We start from the raw sequence: 21,782 nt of genomic DNA, 5'->3' as shown, positions 1-21,782 counted from the left end.
CTGCTTCTGTGTCTGTGTGTGTGTTTGTGCCTGTTTCTGTTGTTGTTGTTAGTTATAAAAATAAATTGCAAAACAATTTGTATGTTGCGCTTTCTCTCGCTCTCGCTCTTGCTCACTCTCTCTCTCTCTCTCCCCCCACTCATTTGCTCTCTTGTGTGTTAGCTCATTTTTGCGGCAAATGAAAATCATTTTCACTGTTGTCGTTTAGCACATTTTTGTAGTGTGATTTTTCTTCTATTTTTTTGGCAACATTGCCCCATCTTCTCACAGTGCATACACACACATTCGAGTGCCTATATATGCCACAGCAAACAGTACGATGTACTATATTTGCATGGCTTCCTCTATTGCCACATTCTCAGCTCCCCTCATGCACCTGCTGCCTCTTATCTGGCTCGTACAACTTGTTGCCTTTGTCAGTCGCATTTTTTCGGTGTGATGCATGTGTCACGTTTTAGTTAAAAGCTGTATCTATCTGTTGCCTCATAATATCGCTGACCTTCGATGAGATTTGCCTTATCAAACTGTAGTAAATAACTATTAAGCTCATTTTTATACCACAATTCGAAGAGAATAGAAATATTCGCTATTTTTCACTGTGTGCTGCATTTTCACTTCCTGGTGTAATTAAATGTACTGTGATCACTAACATATATTATCTATCTAGAGCAAAAATAGCCAAATAGCTAAATAAAAAGTTAATTTATAAGAATTAAATATGACACTTGTTAAACGCTTTAGCTTCACAGGTATTTTATGGACTATGACAAACATTTTAAATCGTTTTGTTGGCAACAAAAAGCTGAACAAATAGTGAGAGTTTTAGATATCTTTGTATAATCTTCACATATTTTTGTCGTACGTAAACTCTGATCCCGCATAAGTCTGGCGCGAAGTGTAAATATTGTGTGAGCTTAAATCGCATAGAAATATGTGCGCGAATAATTTTTGCTTTATCTCTGGGGAACATTATTAAATTACGCTTTTCTATTTTTATATGGGTTAACATCACAGTCACACCCGATAGCAGTCACACCCCCCCTATAAGCACAACTCACCCATCAGACGCTATCTTATCGATCGGACATATGCCTAGTGGCCGGACAGACAGGGGAAACAAACGCAGTGCAATAAATGCGTCACTCTCGAAGCATGAAAGAGTGAAAGAGCATGGGAGAGAGTGGTGAAGTCGAAGTGAAGGCAAAAAAACGAGAGAGACGGAGAGAGCAAGAGAGATACAGATAGAAATGTAGACATGAGCAAGTGTTTCTGTCTAATTGGTCGCGTTTTGTAGGAGCCAACTTAAATTGCTTTAAAATGCAGCACAAAAGTAAACAAGAATGGGGCTAAGCCGAAAAAGCAAAACACAGGCGCCAGCACGAAGCCTTGGCAATAAAATTACGTATACGCGCCATGGGCCGCTGGCAGTGGACAGCTACAGCTACAGCTACAGCTGCCATTGGCCAGCAAGGCAAATAAACAAAACGTTGCCTGTCCACTTGATGCGAACGTGTTCAGACACGCTGCGGTTTGCTTTGGTTTAGTGTCTGGCCTCTTGCCCTCTGCCTGGAATAGCATGGAACGGCCAGACTCCATATAGATAGCTTCTTTAAAGTTTTGGGCCAGGCTTTGTTGCTGTGTTTTAGCTGCTCGTGGCAAAATGTGGGGCAAATGCACTCGGCTTTTGATGCAGTGTATAGTGTGCACGTAAAGTGACTATGGCTACGGCCACGGTGGTTTTAGTCCGACTTTGTTTTAAATAATGCAAATCCCTTAAATGCGCTAAACGCAGCGGGTGGGAGCTCTGCTCCTTCATTTTTATTTTTTTTGTTCCCTTGAAAATCGAACATCGCACAAACGTTTTTGTTTTCACATTTTCCGTTCACTCTCTCTCTCTCTCTATCTCTCTCTCTCTCTCGCTCTGCCTGCCTATTTTGTTATTGTTGTGTTGATTTTGCATCCGGCTGAGCACCTTGCTGTTGCCTAAAATGCTTTTTAACCGAAAAAACTTCTGTTTGTTATTTAGTGTGCACGAAATCATTTAGCGACCGGCTATGTCTGCATATTCAATTGTTTCGTATGGTATTTTTTTCACATTGTTGTTCTTGTTGGTTTTTGCACTTTTATTTCGTAAATGTTTACATATCAACGTATACTATATGCATATAGTTTTTGCACATATTTTTGACAATTTTCTTTCATTTCATTCACGGATTTTGTTGCACGTCGTGCTCCACACGCCAGCTCATTGCACATTCAACTGTTTGGGGCAAACTAGCGGCAAAATGTTTAATTTCAATCAAGTTCCGAAAATTTTTTCGGGCTGCTAACACGCCTCGTGGCGCTATTTTCGTATTGTTCGTGTACAATTTTCGAAACAATTTTCTCCTCTGTATCTGAATGCCCTGCAACTCTCATTTAAGGGGGTATATATGTAGGCTTATATGTTCTTTTGACTTACGTTTATCTTTAAAATGTATTGTACACTTCTCATAAGGTATCATTTAGTTCAGCATGCTCTTCCTGAATGCCCACTTGTTTGTAATGTTCGGGCTGCATGTTTTCGGCGCAATATAAAGCAAATGTGTTTATCTCGCTAAACTTCTTTGGAGCTAATAATAAAACCCGAGACTCTCGACGTCGTCGCGTCGGTTGCAGGCAACACAACATAGCGATGGTCCATTTGCCCCAATTCTGTGTGGGCGTGGGACTAGACTGTGACTACTCAATGCTGTATACGTGCATGGAAACAGGAAGACCAATCTATGGCAACTTTAAAGTTTTGTGGAGTCTACCAAATGTTATGTGATATTAATAATATTTGTTATAGTTTTTTTTAAATAAATAAATTTACTTACATAGTATAATTTGGCAATCGTAGAAGTTGTATCTTTTATCATTATTCTATGAAAACGAATATAACATCGGTCCTGTGGCGCAATGGATAACGCGTCTGACTACGGATCAGAAGATTCCAGGTTCGACTCCTGGCAGGATCGAAATTATCTTTTTTTTATTTTTTTGTGTTGCGTTATTTACGAATTTATTGAATTAGTAGAAACATATTCAGGAGTGATACAGAATAGAGAAAACCTTATTTATCAGCAGCTCATTCTCCTGATTCTTGTTATCACTTTTACTACTGAATGCACCATTTTCTTCATGCTGTTGCTGACTCAAACCATCTAATTATTTTTAAAAATGTTAATATTCATTAAAAACGTGAACACACAAAAAAATTTACGTTACGCCCAACGTGGGGCTCGAACCCACGACCCTGAGATTAAGAGTCTCATGCTCTACCGACTGAGCTAGCCGGGCCTGTTAGACATCAGCTGTCAAAAGTTCTTCACATTTTACTAGTTTATAAATACTATATGGATAAAATGAATTTATTTCTCCTTCATAGGTCTAACTTGCAAATAACATGATAATTCGAACTGAACTTGTTTATTGTTTAATTATGCTTTGTCTTTACGCCATTTCGCATTAAACGCACATGGCGACCTTGCGCAGATCTGCACATCCCCAAAACACGCACTTACACACTCGAATGCACATTCTCATTCATTCACACTCGCATATAGTACTCGGAATATTTTGTAGTGCGGTCAAAACCGCATGGCGTCTTCTGTTTAGCCATCTATCCAAGTCAATTTGCGCGTCTTTCATCTCAGCATGTGCTATGTATGTATGTGTGAGATTCTCTAGTTGCTTAGCCGCAATTATTTTTCTGGGTCATTAATGGAAAATATGCAGAGTATGTAGACAAATGGCAATATAAATTATTTAATTTCCACAAACATATTTCGCCTTAATTTTATGCTAGATGGAAAATATTTCATACGCAGGCAGGCAGGCAGGCAGGCATTTCTTTAAGGTCGTCGCCAAGTCGTTGACTGCAGATGCGGTCGAATTCTTCATATGTCTCATGCCGTTGTTGCTGTTGTTGTTGTTATTCATGGCGCCGCATTTTATGACATTTCAGATACATAAGTGGCTTGCCTCTCTGTAAGTATTTATATATAGAAATATATCTACCACCTCAGATTTTATTATTAAATTTAGTGGCATTTGGCCTTTTGCAGCGCGTTGACAGTCAGAAATCAATGTTAACGTGGCCCGAAGCGCTTTAAATTTATATGCCTCGTGGACCTTGTCGCTTGAACTTGTGTCAAAGTGGCGCAATGACAAAAAAACAGAAACTATACGCAATACAGCACGCTATCTTCAGCACTCACAAATGTGGCAAACTGACCAAAAGTCTGTTGAATCACACATACCCTATAGCGTGTTCAAATTTTTAGGGTATATACATAGAAACTTTTGTGAAAGTTGTTTGAAAAATTGTATTTTTTTATAATTGGTTAAATTTGATGGCAAAAATAAATTGACAATATAAATTGATTGAAAAGAATTGTGAAAACTTATTCATTTGAGTGGAAAAAATCACATAGATGAAGTTTACTGAAAACTTGAATCTCTCAACAGCAACTAAATAGTTACGAGGTGCAATCCTTTTATAATAATTGTGCGTATACTCGACTAGATAATTAATTAAGATGATTGAACTGTTTGAAGCATATTTGTGCCTCTCTCATGCTCCACATATTGTTGGCTGTTTGATTTGATTTGCTGCTGATGTTGCTGCTATTTCTACTGATGTCGATGTGGTTGTTGTTTATGTGGCCTACTTCCGGCGGTTCTTGTTTACGTCTAATTGGCTGGCCACGTAAACAAATTTACATGCAGGTGAGTATTTATAGGAGCTCTGAGGTATTTGGTTGGATCGCACTGTAGCTGCGTCAAAACCCCAAGAATTTTGCTTGATTTTGCGTTGCATATAAATAAATTTAATTGACACTTTTGTCAACCAGCTGAGCAAACATTTATCATATGAATATTAAGTATGCACACAAAAAAAAAAACATACAAATTATTGTGAGGGCATAACATTTTAAATATATGCTCAACTTTTGCGGCTAACCGCAACAACAATTTAATTTGATTGCCTTTTAAATCCTTTGAGCATTTTGTTTGAGGGTGGCTATGAACGTTCTTGGGCTCTCTAATCCTTTTCTGCCAAAGTTTCGTGTCTCGGCACGTACTTGTGAGAGCGCCCACTCCTCATCTCAGATGTTGGTTCTGCTGTCATGAATTGCAGAAAATTTATTTTACCGCAAGGACTGTTGTTCGATGGTGTGGATTGTCTTGGGTTGAGTTTTTGGCCAACACGGATTTATGCGAAACAAACAAGTTTTGTTTATTTATTTAGATTAAACTTTTAAAGTCGGCCAGAAATTCATTGATAAATTCTCGCATTCTTTAAGGTCGACCCAACGGATGGATTGACATGCCATTGCACTATACAGACTCTTGAAATTCGTATACAACTGCTAAAAATAAATATTTATGAATTGCGCACATGCCAACACAAATGGCCAGTTCCAGTTGATGACGTTACTTCTACACCCACATAGCAACGCATAGAAATAGCAACAAATATGTACATAGTGAGAGCAAATTCGATGTGAAGAAAAAACGGAAACGTGGACTGTAAATTAATTTTCAACAGCACTCGAAAGTATGCAACGGATTTCGCAAAGGAGTATGGACGAACTTGAGATGAAAGCATTGCATACTTTTAGGTGCCACTTGAAATATCAGAAATCTTACGTATCTCATTTCCAATTACAAATTGAATTAATAATGCCTATAGTTTATTTTTTAAGGGACAATCTTTCAATTTATGTATCTAAGCAAATTATTAATCCGAGGAACAAATCTGTTGCTTTTAGGTCTACATCGAAATATGCTTTCTACAAATCGCACGATGAGTGAGCCAAATCATTTACTGCATTAATAAATTTCATTGTTTCTTTCTCAATGCTGCAGACGAGGATCAAACTGTAATTTGTTATATCTAAAATCTTTAATAATGTGTGGATCATAGCTGTTACTTGAATCTCACAGCATGTTTATGCAGATTTAATATTTAGCATATTTTGAGTTGATAATTTGAACTGGTTCAAATAACACACCCCTAGATTTATATAGTACTTATGCTCCCAGCACCACACAGGTAAATCAATGTCCTTAATTATGCACGTGTGTGCTCAACATTATGCAGGAAAAACGACTAAAAAATGCAATTTATGGCAAATGCAACGCAGCAGCAATAAATTGAATGCAAGACAAACAAAAGGCCCGGGCATGTGGCAAGAAGCTGCAGTCAGGTTGTAAAAAATCTCATCAAAAACGCAAAACCAAGGAAAATATTGAATGCAATTTTATTTACCACACACGCAGCAACAACAGGAGAAGAAGCAGAAGCAGCTAGCTGCAGCAACTGCAGCTGCAACCACAAAACGTTTTACGCTTTTTGAAGCAACACAAAATGGAGGACAACTGAGGTTATAGAAATATATCATATTGTGTGTCTGATGTCTGGCTTGCGTGCTTCTGTGTGTGTGTGTGTGTGTGTGTGCGTACGTGTGTCTGAGTGTGCGTGTAACTATGCTACTTAGTGTCTGTTTCTGTTTGCATAAGAGAGATACTGCTTATAAGTTGGCTGTCACACATACACACACACACACACAGACATAACGCATATTTTGCTATCCAACAAAAATCTTATTTCCTGCTGCGCACAATGAGGCATAGCGTCGGGCGCAGCTCCTTGTTGCACATTGTCATTGGGAGAAGAGTTGTTGCTGCTGTGGCTTCTGGCGCTGCTCATACTTCATCTTCATTCTGCTCCAGCCAGCTCTGCTTTTGTGGTTGTTGTCAATTCATTGCCCGCTGAAAATCGCTGCCTGAGAAAAAGACACATACGCAGTCATGGTAACCCACCTGCCAGATTCTGCCACCCGCATCTACCGCCTACTTCATCCACTTCACGTTGGCATTCGTTTGGCATGTGCTCGTCGTGTGTGCGTTTAAATGAGTTTACGTGCGGTTCTTGTTGTGTGTGCGTTGCCAAGCTCCTGTCTTCAGCAACTCCTCGTGTACTCGTACTGATTCTTATGCTATTTGTTTGTTTGGCTCTGACAATGTTGGAATTCGGATGAGGATGAGCGGATGGCTACCTCGATTGTTGCCTGCTTGGTTTAGTCTCTCGTGATGTGTGCGCTCTTTCATCAAAATCCAGTTTAATATTTTTGATTTAATTTGTTGCTTTCCTGATGCACGTACCTTGTCCTCTGATTCACTTTGGCAGTTGCTCTAACAACTGACTTAACTCAAGTTGCCAGTCGAATTTAGATGTGGCAGTCAAAAGACTCTTTTTGAGTGAATCACTCTTGTGCACACTTGCTGCTTTTGAATCAAGTTTAAATATGCAAAGCTAATCTAGGATTAACTTAGCTTTCATTTCGTTGTTTATGTATACAAGTTTATTAATTACAGACCAGAATATTGATATAGTTTCTCTAACTAATAATAATCATGTGTTTCTTAAAAGAAATTGTCTAGCTCATTAAAGATACCACATTTGGTTTAAATCTCGTAAAGTTAGTTTAGAAGACTTAATTATACCCTTATCTGATTTTATGTATAAGCTAAAATTTGATAATTATGTATTTTAGTGGTAAAAAATCATGTGTTTTATTTTGTTAAATAAAAGTTGTATAAACAGAATTCATTATTCGCAATGAAATTAAAATTAAAGGCAGTGACCATTTATAAATACTTGAATACTTGAAAAATAAATTTAAAATATCAATAATTTGGATAACATCTCGAATATTGTCATATTGAAAATTGTATTGTTTCAAATGATAACCGCAAGGTAGATAAATCCAATCTAGTTCGTGAATTTAAAATAAATAAATCACCATTAAGTTCATTGAAATCCTTTCAATGCCTGTCAAATGTCCCCGATAGACATGCGAACGAATGCAATTCTCGCTTATTTTGAAAACAAATTAAACACGCTGCATTTGACAACTGTAACAAATACGCAAAGAGGTGTGAAAAAACTAGCAGCCGCCACAAAAGGAAAAGCAATAGTAACAGCGAAAAAACACACACACACACAACAGCAACTGTGAAATGAAATCACAGAAAATTAGTTGTAATTGAATTGTTGGCTACTTTGCATGCGTTTTGCTCTAATCGCCTTAAAGCACCAAGAGCATGGCCGGAACTTGTTGATAAGTGGCGACCCGAGAGCGACGCGACAGGTGATCAACACATTGACATCGCCATCGACTCGACATCGACATCGATAGCGACATCGACAGCGACTTCGACATCGACTTCGACATCGACGAGTTCAAGGAACATGGACGAGGCTTGTCTGGTCTGGGGCGGTTCTATTCTATCACATCGTACTGCTCGTATTGCCGCGATGACAAACAAACAAACAAATATTTGACGTTTTAGTCTAATTAAATTAGCCAGAACGTCGCGGCGGCGTTCTGCCCTCGGGAAATGGTATATATTTCTGTGTTGCTGCCTCGCCGCAACCGCAAAGCGTGCAAAATTCGCAAGTGGCGCGCGCGGAACTCGGACATTGTATAAAAGTGCGGCAAGCGTAACGCTTCGGTGTATTTACACACTTGGCAAATAAATAATAGTTGTGTAAATAATGAAATAATGAAACAATATAGCAAAATAAAATATGCATTTATAAATTGTGAACAAAACTCGGGTGCGCCTTAGTGTATGCAATACAAAAGTTACCAACCACAATAATTTTTAGCACTGAGCCACATGAAATTTCGACGTCCATTGTGTGGCCAAGCTGAACAATTGCACACGTTTTTATGTGCCAGAATGCAAGAAGTAAGTGGCTTAAAAGTCCATGCAACCAAGTGAATTATGTAGCCCCTACATGTGGTAGAGAGAGAGAGAGAGAGAGAGAGAGTGTGAAAGAGAAAAAGGAATTAAAAGAGCTGCCAACAAAGCTGCTGCCGGTCATTGTACTCAAGCATTGAATGTGTCTTTAGTTCTGTCTATGAGCGTGTATGTGTATTCGCATCTTGTGGCATTCAGACGACTGCTGCGATTGTGCCGCGTATATCCACTGACTACCAACTAAACTGTGTGTGTTGTGCCAAAGGTGTCATAGAAGAACTACATTATTTCGACGGCGACAAAATGTTTTTGAGTTCTTTAACTAAGGTATTTTAAATATCGAATTCTATTACATTACTCATCATTACCTCTTGCTATTTGCTTAGCAAATGCTACAAACCTAAATCTCCCTAATACCATAGTTCCATTGTTGATGACTAATTACTTAACAAGGCAGCTTGACAACCTGACCTGACAATAAAATTGAACCCTTAGCCGTCTACCTTCAACGACCATAAAACCATATATACATCACCTTTAAGCTTTTATCGGTTGCACTTCCAGATAAATCCAAATTTATAGTCGCATTTTGTGTGTTCAGAAAAAGAAACAAATGAAAAGCTAGTGTGAAATAAAAGTATAACACTTATAGATACCTCTTAGTTAGCGGTGCATACTAAGTGTTAACAATTATTTATAAGGCATATCATGAGCAAAGTAATATAAAACTCAAACTCTATAGTTTGCCTATTGAATTGCTCTAAATAATTTAATAATTGGAAGATACCATCGACACTTTATTGGCTACAGAGTATTCATAAGTTGTATGAAAAACTCGTAAAAATCGCACTTATAATTCTATTAACTTGATTAAACAATACAGTTGTTGGCTTTTGTCTGTTGTACACAATGCAAAGCGTCCTCGCTGTTGGTTCATGCGGAAGTTCAGTTTTTTATAAGCTTGCAAAATATGCATATGCATTTTTTTATGAAACTGCAAACTGTGAAAAACGCAAAAGCAAATTCCAGACCCATAAAAAATATATATAAATTCGTCTTTTTTGCTACTGCGTATATTTAAACATTAATTGGCTGGCAATTGGAAAAATCAACAAGTAGTTTAATTGATAGAAATTTGAGATATATTATATAAATATTTATTCAAAATGTGTGTGTTTTAAAGTCTGAAATAATAGAAATTATATATTTTAAGATAATGAACAAAACACTCTTATAATATCAAACACTATCGATGAGCGCTTAATACATTATTATTCAATTAATAAACAAACAATCAATCAGCTGAAATGAAATTACAAAAGCTAAAGGAAAATATCTGTGAATAGATTGAAAGTGCAAAAAGCAAAAATGAAAAAATTTGTAAACAAAAGAAAATTCATGTATTTCAAGATTTTACAAATTTGCTTATTAGTTTTTGTGCGCTGGTGAATGCAAAAAGCATTGTGAAAACATACCTGAATATAACAATGAATATATAATACTCGAGTTTATTATTTCAGATTAAAGAAAATGTAGAATTATACAAAAAATACAGCCATGGATAGTGATTGTCAAATTACATTTTATATAAAATCAAAATAATAATTTTAATAACTAATAAAAATATACAAATATTATATATTCGGTTGATTGTGAACAATGAAAATCATGAACACTTTGCAGAAACGACAAAATATTCATGAAATAATAACTTTAATGTACTTGCAGCTTAAAGTTGAGGAAAATTAATACGTATAATGTTTTTGCGCTCAAAAGAGCTAAAGTGCAAAAGGAATGGATGAAATAAAAATAAATTAAAATTATAAACAGCTTAAGGGACAACTTTGAACAGACGCTAACCACAAAACCCCAAAAACCATAAACCAAGACAAAAACCAAACTGAACACATGCGAGTGTTATGCTAGAAGCGGCAATAACAACAAAAGAGCAGTTACAACAACAAAGACTCGTATGAAGAGCATCAACAAAGCATAATAGTGTCCAACAAAAAAGGCGAATTACTTCAAAGTAGCATTCACAGGGGCTTAGAGTTTTGAGTTTCTGGTTTAGCTTTCGAGTCCATATACTCATATCTGAGTGAATGTGTGTGTGTGTGAATGCATGTGGAAGTGTGTGTGTGTGTGTGGCCTAAGCTGGCACGTTGACAAGCAGCTGCAAAAAGAAGTTGCAATAAATGAACTGTAGTGTTAAGCGAGCTTTAAAACTTTGCCGACAACACAGACACAGACACACACGAAATTACAAGTAGCTTTTTGTTAAGTGAATTGCACACTCACACTTACAGACATAGAGGACACACAACTACACTCAGAAAATAATAAACATGGGTCGCAAGAAAAGGCAGCCAATGGGCGTAAGTACTGAACACAAGTTGATAAACTACACTCATACGAAAGTAGATACAAGCTACAAGCCATAAGATACAAGATACAAGTATCTGCCAGTTTTGCATTTGCACCAAATTGAAAATAACGCATACGCTGCGATGCGATGCGTTGCGTTGCGTTGAATTAGCTGCTTATACTACAGACAATTGGCTTAAACACTCCAAGAGGCACATTTCATTTCCATGCCATTTAAGTGTTGCTGATAAAGCAACCGCTCAGCCAGCCAAGCATCCAACACTTTGCACTTAATTTTCCCCTATATGTTTATGTTTATTTTCTTATTTTGTTGTTGTTTTTTTTTATTTATTTGTTAACCACCTGCGTGTATTTGCACAAACTGACACTCGTTTTTATACCCGCTACCCATAGGGTAGAAGGGTATTATAACTTTGTGCCGGCAGGAAATGTATGTAACAGGTAGAAGGAGGCATCTCCGACCCTATAAAGTATATATATTCTTGATCAGCGTCAACAGCCGAGACGATCTAGCCATGTCCGTCTGTCCGTCTGTGTGTCTGTCCGTCTGTCCGTCCGTCCGTATGAACACCTAGATCTCAGAGACTATAAGAGATAGAGCTATAATTTTTTTTCGACAGCATTTGTTCTGTTTGCACGCAGATCAAGTTTGTTTCAAATTTTTGCCACGCCCACTTCCGCCCCCGTAAATCAAATAAATCGAATAACAAGCGTAATTGTAAAGCTAGAATTGCGAATTTACAATAATAACTATAGTATTTATGATTCCTGAAAATTTGGTTGCGATCAGATAATAATTGTCGAAGTTATTAAAGAAATACTTTTGTATGGGCAAAAACGCCTACTTACTAGGGGTCTTAGTTGCTTTGGCTGACAATCTGGTATATTGTGCCGTCTATGGTATATTTTGAATGCGGTACTATATCAATATACCAAATATACCATTTGGTATATTCTTAGTATTTTTTAGTCTATTTGTAGTATATTCGGTATATTTTGAGAATAATACCGCAAAATATATTGCTTTTAATCAAATTGGGTAGCGGGTATCTCACAGTCGAGTACACTCGACTGTAACTTTCTTACTTGTTTTTTTTTGTGTTCCTCAATGAACGTGTCGTGGCACAGTTGCCGCCTGGTGGCACCAATGCCGCTGGTGGTGTTCCTAAAACTGTGGGCGGCTGTTGTGTGCCGCTGGGATTACCTCAACCATTGCTGCTCGAGGAGAAGAAATTTCTGCTGGCTGTGGAGCGTGGCGATATACCGAATGTGCGCAGGTGAGTCCTATGCCAGTCATGACGTTGTGTTTTCGTTTTTCGTATCGTTTTTTGCCTGCCAAATTTGCGCCTTTTTTATACTTTAAATGGTGCGTCAAGGGACACGCAGGTGTCGATGGCCCGTAACCGTATCCGTATCCGTGTCCGTATGCGTATTCGTATCCCTCTTCTGCGATATGTGTGTTGTTGTTTGTTGCCCGCTCAGGAAACGCATAAATCCCATCAACACGCTTACGGTGCTCGGCGTGAGTGTTTGCTTTGGGTGGTTTCAATTATTTGCATAGCCGTCAGAATGGGTGTCTTAGGGATGAGGATTGTGGAGACGGACGGACGGACGGATGGGCGGGGATATTTTATATGCCGCTTAATAAGCAATATGAGGCAACGAGTTCCTTTCGCAAGTTTAACGCCATTTTCAAGCACATTTTAATAAATTTACAATTAATGTAACATGAATTTTTGATTACATTTGGAAGTTGAGCAAAATACTTACATAATATTCATACGAAATTTGTAGACTACCTAAAAAGTTATTGCAATCAATTTACTGGCTTAATATAAATTTACAAATAATTTTAAAGTACTTAAAATAGTAAATAAGCCGAATTAAGTTACAGCTTTGACTATATCTAAATACTCACAGATTTTTTTAACTTATGGCTGAGTTGATGGCCTTAGTTGCTAGCACTCTCTTCTTTTAGGTATTATATTATTTTATATAATAATTTACATGTAAATAAATAAATAAATCTTAACTTATGAAAATACTTATATTTTTTATTTTTGAAATTTTTATTCTTGAAATACAAAATTACATTCTTTAGAATGTTAATAGCGAAATTAACTTATTCGTAATTCTTTTCTTACGTCTCGAATTGAACATCATTTTAATCTACAACCTCGAACCAAGATAAGGTGACTGACTATTTTCATCATACATTTATTTGTAGCTTCAAGAGTTGCACTAGATGTTATTCAAAATAAAACAATCTGTTTTTAACAATCATCAATTGTATTGAACATTTAATAGTATTCTTAATTGTCTGCGTACGAGTAGTATTACATTTGAAAATCTGTCTTTGACACTCTTGGAAAATGTGAAAGCAGTAAAAAGTGTAAAAATAATTAAGCCTCTGAGGGGGAAACACCCAGATAATTCTGAACAGGGGCTTCACTTCTGTGTCTCTGTAGTTGTGTACTCGCTGCTTTTGCTGTTGCCTAATTGATAGTTTGTGTTGCTTTAGATTTTTAAATTGATGAAACGATAGGGATTATAGCTTTTCATCTCATCCAATGTGTAACGATAATGCGGCTTTATTGGTTCTTCTTCTGAACCAAACGAGTCTTCTTCCTCCTCCTCGCGTCGCACACGAATGCCCTTTAAATGGCAGGCGCGCCGATAAAGCTCTTCCTCGCGATCCTTGTAGAACTGCCAGGAGATGCGGCTATATGCCGGCATCCGATTATATCCGGCGCCTGCAGCATGCGGGGCCCCAAACCAATTGCCACTACCCAGCTTGACTGTTTGAGTTTCTTTAAGGAAAATACATACAATATATGTATACAAGTGGAATCTGCTTAAAAAAGCCCACTTACCCTTGTTCTTTTGTGCTAGTTTGATGACCAAGCCTTGATCTTTAGTAGCGTCCATATTTTAAAGTTTTGGAAATGATTTACGAATAATTTTATTGCCAAATGGGTAGTTTTATTCGGCGTTATCTTCAATATATATTTGTTCTTTTTATTAGAATTTTTTACAACAATTTATGTTGACGAACAATTGTAAAATGATGTGTTCACTTCTTGTTGTCAGCCAACTAAAATGATTTTATGACAGCGTCAGTCAAAAGGCGACTTGATGTCACTCAGTGTCACATTGAAGAAGAAGTGTTGCAAAATGCGCTTAAGCTCTTTACTTGCTCAACACTAGTTCAATATTTTAAATCTTGAATTTCAGTTAAATATTATTTTCCTTCAATTAAATTATTTATGTAATTTTTGTATTCGATTGATTGGGAAACTTTTTTTTCGGGTTCCGCTTCCCAAAACGCATCTAATTAAAAACTTCGAGCAGAAGTTTTCATTGAAAGCGAATAAAAGAAAAGCAAAAGTTCAATAATTTGATGAATTTTCCTTTAATTACATTGCCAAGCCCAGTTCAACAAAATGTGTGTGTGTATGTGTGTGGGTGTTTTTCAGAATACTGCAAAAGGCGTTGCGACAGCAGCACATCAATATCAATTGCATGGATCCATTGGGTCGACGTGCTCTTACTGTGGCCATTGACAACGAGAATCTGGAGATGGTCGAACTGTTGGTTATCATGGGCGTCGAGACAAAGGATGCCCTACTGCATGCCATCAATGCGGAGTTTGTCGAGGCCGTTGAGCTGCTTCTCGAACACGAGGAACTCATCTTCAAGGAGGGCGAGCCCTACGTAAGTAATTCCCACCAACATCCCCAACTATTTGTACTTATGTTGCACTCAGCTAATTTGTGGCACACATCGAGTGGTTGGGCTTTAAGCACATCTCCAGCTTCATAGCTTCAGCTTCAGCCTCGACTGAAGCTAACACGATTTTAATCAGTTTTGTGTGGCCTCGTTAGGCACGTACATGACAGACGCTCGAGTGATTGGGAGTGTGCGATAAGCGGACAACGCTTCCGTCTTCCCAAATTTATACCCTATATCCTATAAGGATTCCTGTTAAGGTCGATAAACAAAAACAATACCCTTTATAAATCGGAATTAATAATATCACATCAGAAAATAAAAATAATTAATTTAATTCTTCAGTGTTGACTGAACTTCATTACCTCGTGTATTGTTTTCAATGCTTATCTTAGTTATTAAATAAAACAAAAAGAATAAGAATGAAGCTTCCTTTACTTAATTCTGAACAGGCATTTGCTGTTGCCTTCTTAGAGCAAATAAAGTTGTATGAGCTGGTGCCAATGGCACCTCCGGTTGCTGTCTCATATTTATGCACACGAACACGCTTCATTAGGCAGCCATTGGACTCAATTGAAGCGTGAAAATTACAATTGTAACGCATATGCAATAAAACGCTTAACGCTCGAAAAAAATAGCATCTAGACATAGTGCGAATAGAGCCAACCAAGTAGTTGATAGTCTATACGATACACTTGACTTAACCTTAACTTGATCCTATGCACAGAGTTGGCAGACTGTGGACATAAACACAGCCATGTTTGCACCGGACGTAACGCCTCTAATGCTGGCTGCGCATAAGAACAACTTTGAGATACTGCGCATTCTTCTCGACCGAGGTGCCGCAGTGCCTGTGCCACACGATATACGGTAAGTTCAAGATGACTTTAATCTGGAACGTATTTTTTTAGCTAAAGGGAAATGTATGTAATAACATTAACTGCCAAAACGATACTGCCATGCTCATCTTTCTGTTAATCTGCCTGTATGTTCGTGTGCGGGATGAACACCTAGATTTCAAAGACAATAAAATATAGAGCTACAATTTTTTTTTTGACAATACTTCTTGTTGTCTATCAAATCGAAAAAAATTAATGGAAGGCGTAATGTTAAAACTTCAGACTCAATTTATAGTATACCTTCATGCCAAATATACATAGCTTTTGGTTTATTTGAGTATTATGGGTATATTAATTCGGTATATTTAATCGAAATTATCGTTTTCACATCGTTTTTGTATGTAACAGGTAGAAGGAGGCATCTCCGACCCTATAAAGTATATATATTCTTGATCAGCGTCAACAGCCGAGACGATATAGCCATGTCCGTCTGTCCGTCTGTGTGTCTGTCCGTCTGTCCGTCGGTCCGTATGAACACCTAGATCTCAGAGACTATAAGAGATAGATTTTCGACAGCATTTGTTATGTTTGCACGCAGATCAAGTTTGTTTCAAATTTTTGCCACGCCCACTTCCGCCCCCGCAAATCAAAAAAATCGAATAACTAGCGTAATTTTAAAGCAAATTTTGATATATATATATATTTGGTTGCGATAATATAAAAATTGTCGAAGTTATTAAAGAAATACTTTTGTATGGGCAAAAACGCCTACTTACTAGGCGTCTTAGTTACTTTGGCTAACAATCTGGTATATTGTGCAGTTTATGGTACATTTTGAATGCGGTACTGTACCAAATATACCATTTGGTATATTTTTAGTATTTTTGTAGTAATAATCGGTATATTCTGAGAAAAATACCGCAAAATATATTTATTTTATTCAAAATGGGTAGCGGGTATCTCACAGTCAAGTACACTCGACTGTAGCTTTCTTACTTGTTATTTTATAACTTGCTGCTTATCCATCTCAGCTGCGGTTGTGAAGAATGCGTGCGCCTTATGGCGGAGGATTCACTGCGTCATTCTCTCTCGCGCGTTAATATCTATCGAGCTTTATGCAGTCCCTCGCTCATTTGCCTCACCTCTAACGATCCCATTCTCACGGCGTTCCAATTGTCGTGGGATTTGCGCAATCTGGCACTCACCGAACAGGAATGCAAGTCAGAGTACATGGAATTGAGGCGACAATGCCAGAAGTTTGCATGCTCACTGTTGGATCAAACGCGCTCCTCCAATGAGCTGGCCATCATCTTGAACTACGATCCCACTATATCGACCTATGAGCCAGGGGATCGAATGAGTTTGACACGTCTTGTTCAGGCCATATCATACAAGCAAAAGACGGTAAGTTGGCAGATATTTTAAAAATTTTATTTTGGTTATAAACACAACTGAATCTCGGTGAACGAAATCAACTGAAATCAAGAAAACAGACTATAGAGGAGAAAAATGTAAAGGGCATTCTTAAACCTTAGATACATTATTATCCTCTACACCAATTGAATAAGTAGTTGCAAAACAATATTATTATTTCAAGTTACTTTGTGATCTCAAAGATAAATCATCATACAAATATTACGTGTACGTAACTGGTATTTCCACAAGGTACTGAGGTAAGCATTCGCCTACGTTTAGTAAAAATAAGGAAAAGCGACCCATTAAGCTTGGTTGAGTGTAAGTGAAACGCGTTAACAAGTATTTTATTATTAATAAAGAAATACCGGTAAAATTGCTTTCACTTTTGCGGAATTGTTGAGCAATATAAAACAATGAATCAGAGAATTCTTCATTTCGTTTGTGTTCTGACTTCGTTTTCACTGTTGTGTTTCAGTTTGTGGCCCACTCGAATATTCAACAATTGCTGTCATCGATTTGGTATGAAGGACTGCCAGGATTCCGGCGGAAGGGCATCGTGGACAGATTCATTTGCATAGCTCAGGTGGCGCTGATGTTTCCACTCTACTGTTTCATCTACATGTTTGCGCCAAATTGTCGGACGGGCCAATTGATGCGAAAACCATTTATGAAATTCCTCATACATGCCTCTTCCTATGTGTTCTTTTTGTGTAAGTAGAGGGAGAGAACTGTGCAGACTGTGTGGACTAACAGCAAACAGTTTAAGTTAGAATAACAACTCGCAAAGATGCAGTGTCCTCTCTGCCTCTGTCTATGTGTATGTGTCCTGTTATGAGTTCATATCCTTTGCGTTTACATTGCAGTTATCCTCATATTGGTCTCCCAGCGTGCGGATGATGATTTTGTTCGCCTGTTGGGCACAGCCAGCATGAAGGCTGAGCTGATGGAGCAGGAGCAGCGTCAGCGTGGCCAGACGCCAAGCAAACTGGAGCTGCTCGTCGTCCTCTATGTCATTGGGTTCATGTGGGAGGAGGTGCAGGAGATATTTGCTGTTGGGTTGCGAAGTTACTTGCGTAACATGTGGAACTTTATCGATTTTTTGCGCAACAGTCTCTACGTGAGTGTCATGTGCTTGCGGTAAGTTCAGGTTCAGCTGCAAACAGCGCAATCACTCGCTTGCATCTCACTTTCTCTCCTCCCACCTCCCGCTTCCCGCCACCTTCCGCTCCGCAGTGCATTTGCCTACATACAGCAGGCAACGGAAATAGCCAAGGATCCACAGATGGCCTACATACCGCGAGAGAAGTGGAACGACTTTGACCCCCAGCTCATTGCCGAGGGCCTCTTTGCGGCGGCGAATGTCTTCTCTGCCCTCAAGCTGGTGCATTTGTTCAGCATTAATCCGCATCTGGGTCCATTACAAATCTCTCTTGGCCGCATGGTCATTGACATTGTCAAATTCTTCTTTATCTATACGTTGGTGCTCTTTGCCTTTGCCTGCGGCCTCAACCAGCTCCTCTGGTATTTTGCGGCGCTCGAGAAGAGCAAATGCTATTCCCTGGCCGGAGGTGAGGCGGATTGGGCTGGCCACGGTGATTCCTGCATGAAATGGCGACGCTTTGGCAAGTAAGTCCAGTCATCCAACTAATTATCGAAGTCAGTCTGTCTGTATTCAGTTTGCTTGTAGTTTATTTGAGTCCTCACAATCGCTGTTTTGGGCCAGCTTTGGCATGATTGACCTGGAGGACTTTGAGCTGACCGGCATCAAGTCGTATACTCGTTTTTGGGGCTTACTCATGTTTGGCTCGTACAGCGTCATCAATGTGATTGTTTTGCTGAATCTTCTGATAGCCATGATGTCCAATTCCTATGCCATGATTGATGTAAGTCATTTACTCATTGGTAGCCCCCACACAAGTAAATGATTTTTGGCTTTTGTCAATTATCAGGAGCACTCGGATACCGAGTGGAAGTTTGCCAGAACTAAACTCTGGATGAGTTTCTTTGAGGATAGCTCAACCCTGCCACCGCCTTTCAATGTGCTGCCGTCGGTCAAGTGGGTGATTCGAATGTTCCGAAAGTCTAGCAAATCCATTGATCGACAGCGCTCCAAGGTAAGTTAAATCATCGGTCTATTGCTCGTATTGAAACTTTATTTTTATCTCGTGTTCAACAGAAACGTCAGGAGCAGGAGCAGTACAACAAATATGACAACATTATGCGCTCCCTAGTCTGGCGCTATGTGGCTGCCATGCACCGTAAGTTTGAGCACAATCCCGTCACCGAGGACGACATCAATGAGGTGAAGAGCGAGATCAGCACAATGCGCTATGAGATGCTTGAAATCTTTGAAAACAGTGGCTTGGATGTGTCCTCAGCCAACAAGAAGGAGAAACGTAAGCTGTGGAATGTGAGTTTAAAAATGGTTTTTCATCCAAATATATTTTCGGTAGATCCTCGACCAAGACGCATGAAAGTTTGGGAGCGACGTTTAATGAAGGGCTTCCAGGTGGCACCAGTACAAACCAGCAGTGAAACGGATCTCTTGAGCAATGTGAATGGAGATGGAGAAATGCACGAAATCAAAGTGGAAGCGATTCCCTCAAAGCCGGCGAAAGAAACCGCTCGCGAGCGTTTCCAGCGTGTGGCACGAACTGTTCTGCTGCAGTCGAGCACCCACAAGTGGAATATGGTGCTGCAGGGGGCAATGCCCAACTCACAGATTGGGCGCAGCACCAAAACCCAGCGCAAGAGTCTCCAGAATCTGGGCAAAGCAATTGAAGAAGCCAAGAAGTATGTAAAGTTTTTGAATTAGTCAAGACCGACTATATTATTATTTATCATTTCTGAAAAAAAATACTGCAGCTGTTAAGTTTTACTTGGTTTGGTTGATAATGTGGTATATTTTGTTATCCATGGTATATTTTTAATGTAGTATACCGAATACAGCTTTTTATTTTTTTTAGTATTTTTAGGTATATTTACATGATCTATTTTAACGATAATATCGCCATTTCAATGTTTTGCGTTTATTACAAATTGATACTAGATATTAAATAGATTGTAGCTTTTTTACTTGTTTTTTTTTTGTTTAGGTAAAAGTATCATATGTCGATTTCAGTGCAGAGTTTTTATCGTTGAAATAGACTACATTAATATACCAAAAATACCGAAATATACAGAAATCTATTTTTGATATATTAACATAATACTTTTTATACTTAAAATATACGATAGACCAAGCAAAACAATTAAGACCCGAAAGCTGCAGCTGAATTTTGCCATATGATATAAATTATGAAATTTTATGTTTTTTTCTTATCTAATATCAATGAAATCACTCTAACATTAATGCGCTTGCAATTTCTATACTTTCAGGCTTATATTACTGAATCCCGGTTGTGCCTCGGGCCGTGAGTCGCCCATACGGATTGAGTTTGAGGACGAGAAGACCAGCACGCTGCTGGATCTGCTCAATCAGATCAGCGAGGAAATCAACGTTTGTGAGAAGCCCCGCAACAAAACGCATTGGCGTCCACCATTGAAGTCGGTGCCTGGCCGCGCCATGGCGGCCAACAACGAATGGTCTCGATCGAACACTGCCCCCGAGTTGCAGCTGGCCAGGAAGTTGACGCCGGCACCAAGGCCCGCAAATAGTCGCACACGCGAACTTCCACTATGCCCCAGCAAACTGGTCACGGCGGCTGCAACATCCATCAGAAAGACGGCGCCGGTCGCGCCCCAACCACCAGCCATAGCTTACAACTCGAATAAGAAAACCACAACGACACCATTTTCCGTAGAGCTGGCGTTGGCCAGACGCCAAGGCGCCGTTAACGCTTCGCATGGCATGCCGAGCGGCAATTCAAATGCTTTCGATATACATGTTGTGGATCTGGACGAGAGAAACCAAAGTGGCCAGCCCTTGGATAAGGATAACATATCAGATGTTAGCTCCATTCTTAGCATGAGTCCCAAGCGGCCAAATCATTAAATGCGCTTCTGGCGTGGACTCTTGTGATAAGCCTTAACAGGTTTTGCCTTACTTATTGTACTTCCACTCATCGTGTTGCCATTGGCAAAAGTGCGTATTCTTGCAAATACCTATTATACATGGAAATACAATAAAATTATACATCAACAAATTGAACTCGAAACTGTTTTTTTCTGCCTATATTCATTTAATACTGTTATTATTTATTCACACGTAATTCCCAGACACAGAATGAATACTTCAAAATTGATTGGATAATTGACTTTTCAATTTGTCAAGGCTTATGTCAGATACTCTTACAAAAATGAATTTTAATAGCTAAGCAAAATGTGTAATTTAATAATGGGTAATTCTCTGGTAAATCTCGCGTGCTAAGAGCTTTACAATGACAAAAAAAAACATAAACTAAAAAAATTTTAAAAATAAGTGAAGGTTATTCTTTCAGCTTTGGCTTAGCACTATTTTTAGAGCTAAGATTGATTTTAGGAACTTGTTCTGTTACGATAAAATATATAAATTCGTTCATTTTTTGGTTTTGAGTACGAATTTGTTAATTTTTGCAATTATCAGAACAGAAAACAAAACAGAAAAAAAATTCCAAAACCATTCTTAGCTCTAAT

At 38.5% G+C, this 21,782-nt stretch overlaps 3 protein-coding genes and 2 non-coding genes across 8 annotated transcripts in view; 3 read left to right on the top strand and 2 right to left on the bottom strand.

Moving 5' to 3' along the window:
- The window catches only part of LOC117566864 (sodium-dependent nutrient amino acid transporter 1), a 193,250-nt gene that overhangs the window by 130,052 nt on the left and 41,416 nt on the right, over positions 1–21,782 (top strand). Inside the window, exon 1 of one of the 3 annotated variants that reach the window (XM_052004749.1) lies at positions 7,707–7,710. The exons of the other annotated variants lie outside the window; for them this stretch is intronic. The gene's annotated coding sequence lies outside the window, so the exon portion shown is untranslated. Of the gene's footprint in view, positions 1–7,706; positions 7,711–21,782 lie in introns of those variants that run through there. 3 annotated transcript variants of the gene reach the window in all.
- On the top strand, positions 2,927–2,999 carry Trnar-acg (transfer RNA arginine (anticodon ACG)). The gene has a single exon. It is a non-coding gene; the product is annotated as a tRNA-Arg (tRNA).
- Trnak-cuu (transfer RNA lysine (anticodon CUU)) lies at positions 3,249–3,321 on the bottom strand. The gene has a single exon. It is a non-coding gene; the product is annotated as a tRNA-Lys (tRNA).
- On the top strand, positions 8,486–21,318 carry LOC117566862 (transient-receptor-potential-like protein). Of its 2 annotated transcripts, XM_034246456.2 has the most exons (14): positions 8,486–8,787; positions 11,106–11,174; positions 12,313–12,461; positions 14,661–14,898; positions 15,641–15,783; positions 16,784–17,156; positions 17,644–17,878; positions 18,032–18,305; positions 18,402–18,794; positions 18,856–19,051; positions 19,118–19,282; positions 19,345–19,564; positions 19,622–19,961; positions 20,547–21,318. In XM_034246456.2, exons 2-14 carry the CDS (start codon positions 11,145–11,147, stop codon positions 21,160–21,162), a joined length of 3,372 nt encoding a protein of 1,123 aa, XP_034102347.1. In that variant the 5' UTR covers positions 8,486–8,787; positions 11,106–11,144; the 3' UTR covers positions 21,163–21,318. The 2 variants fall into 2 exon arrangements, with proteins under 2 accessions (XP_034102347.1, XP_034102349.1); XM_034246458.2 differs by lacking the exon at positions 11,106–11,174 and having other exon boundaries at positions 8,486–9,126.
- Positions 13,455–14,251, bottom strand: LOC117566866 (uncharacterized). The gene is made up of 2 exons (XM_034246466.2): positions 14,058–14,251; positions 13,455–13,994 (listed from the first exon to the last, which is right to left on the bottom strand). The coding sequence occupies exons 1-2, from the start codon at positions 14,110–14,112 to the stop codon at positions 13,702–13,704; spliced, it is 348 nt and encodes a 115-aa protein (XP_034102357.1). The 5' UTR covers positions 14,113–14,251; the 3' UTR covers positions 13,455–13,701.

The sequence above is a fragment of the Drosophila albomicans genome, chromosome 3 (assembly GCF_009650485.2).
Source record: "Drosophila albomicans strain 15112-1751.03 chromosome 3, ASM965048v2, whole genome shotgun sequence".
NCBI classification, from domain to species: domain Eukaryota; kingdom Metazoa; phylum Arthropoda; class Insecta; order Diptera; family Drosophilidae; genus Drosophila; species Drosophila albomicans.
The sequence above is the reverse complement of the archived record's forward strand: the minus strand, read 5'-3'. Positions and strand labels throughout refer to the sequence as shown.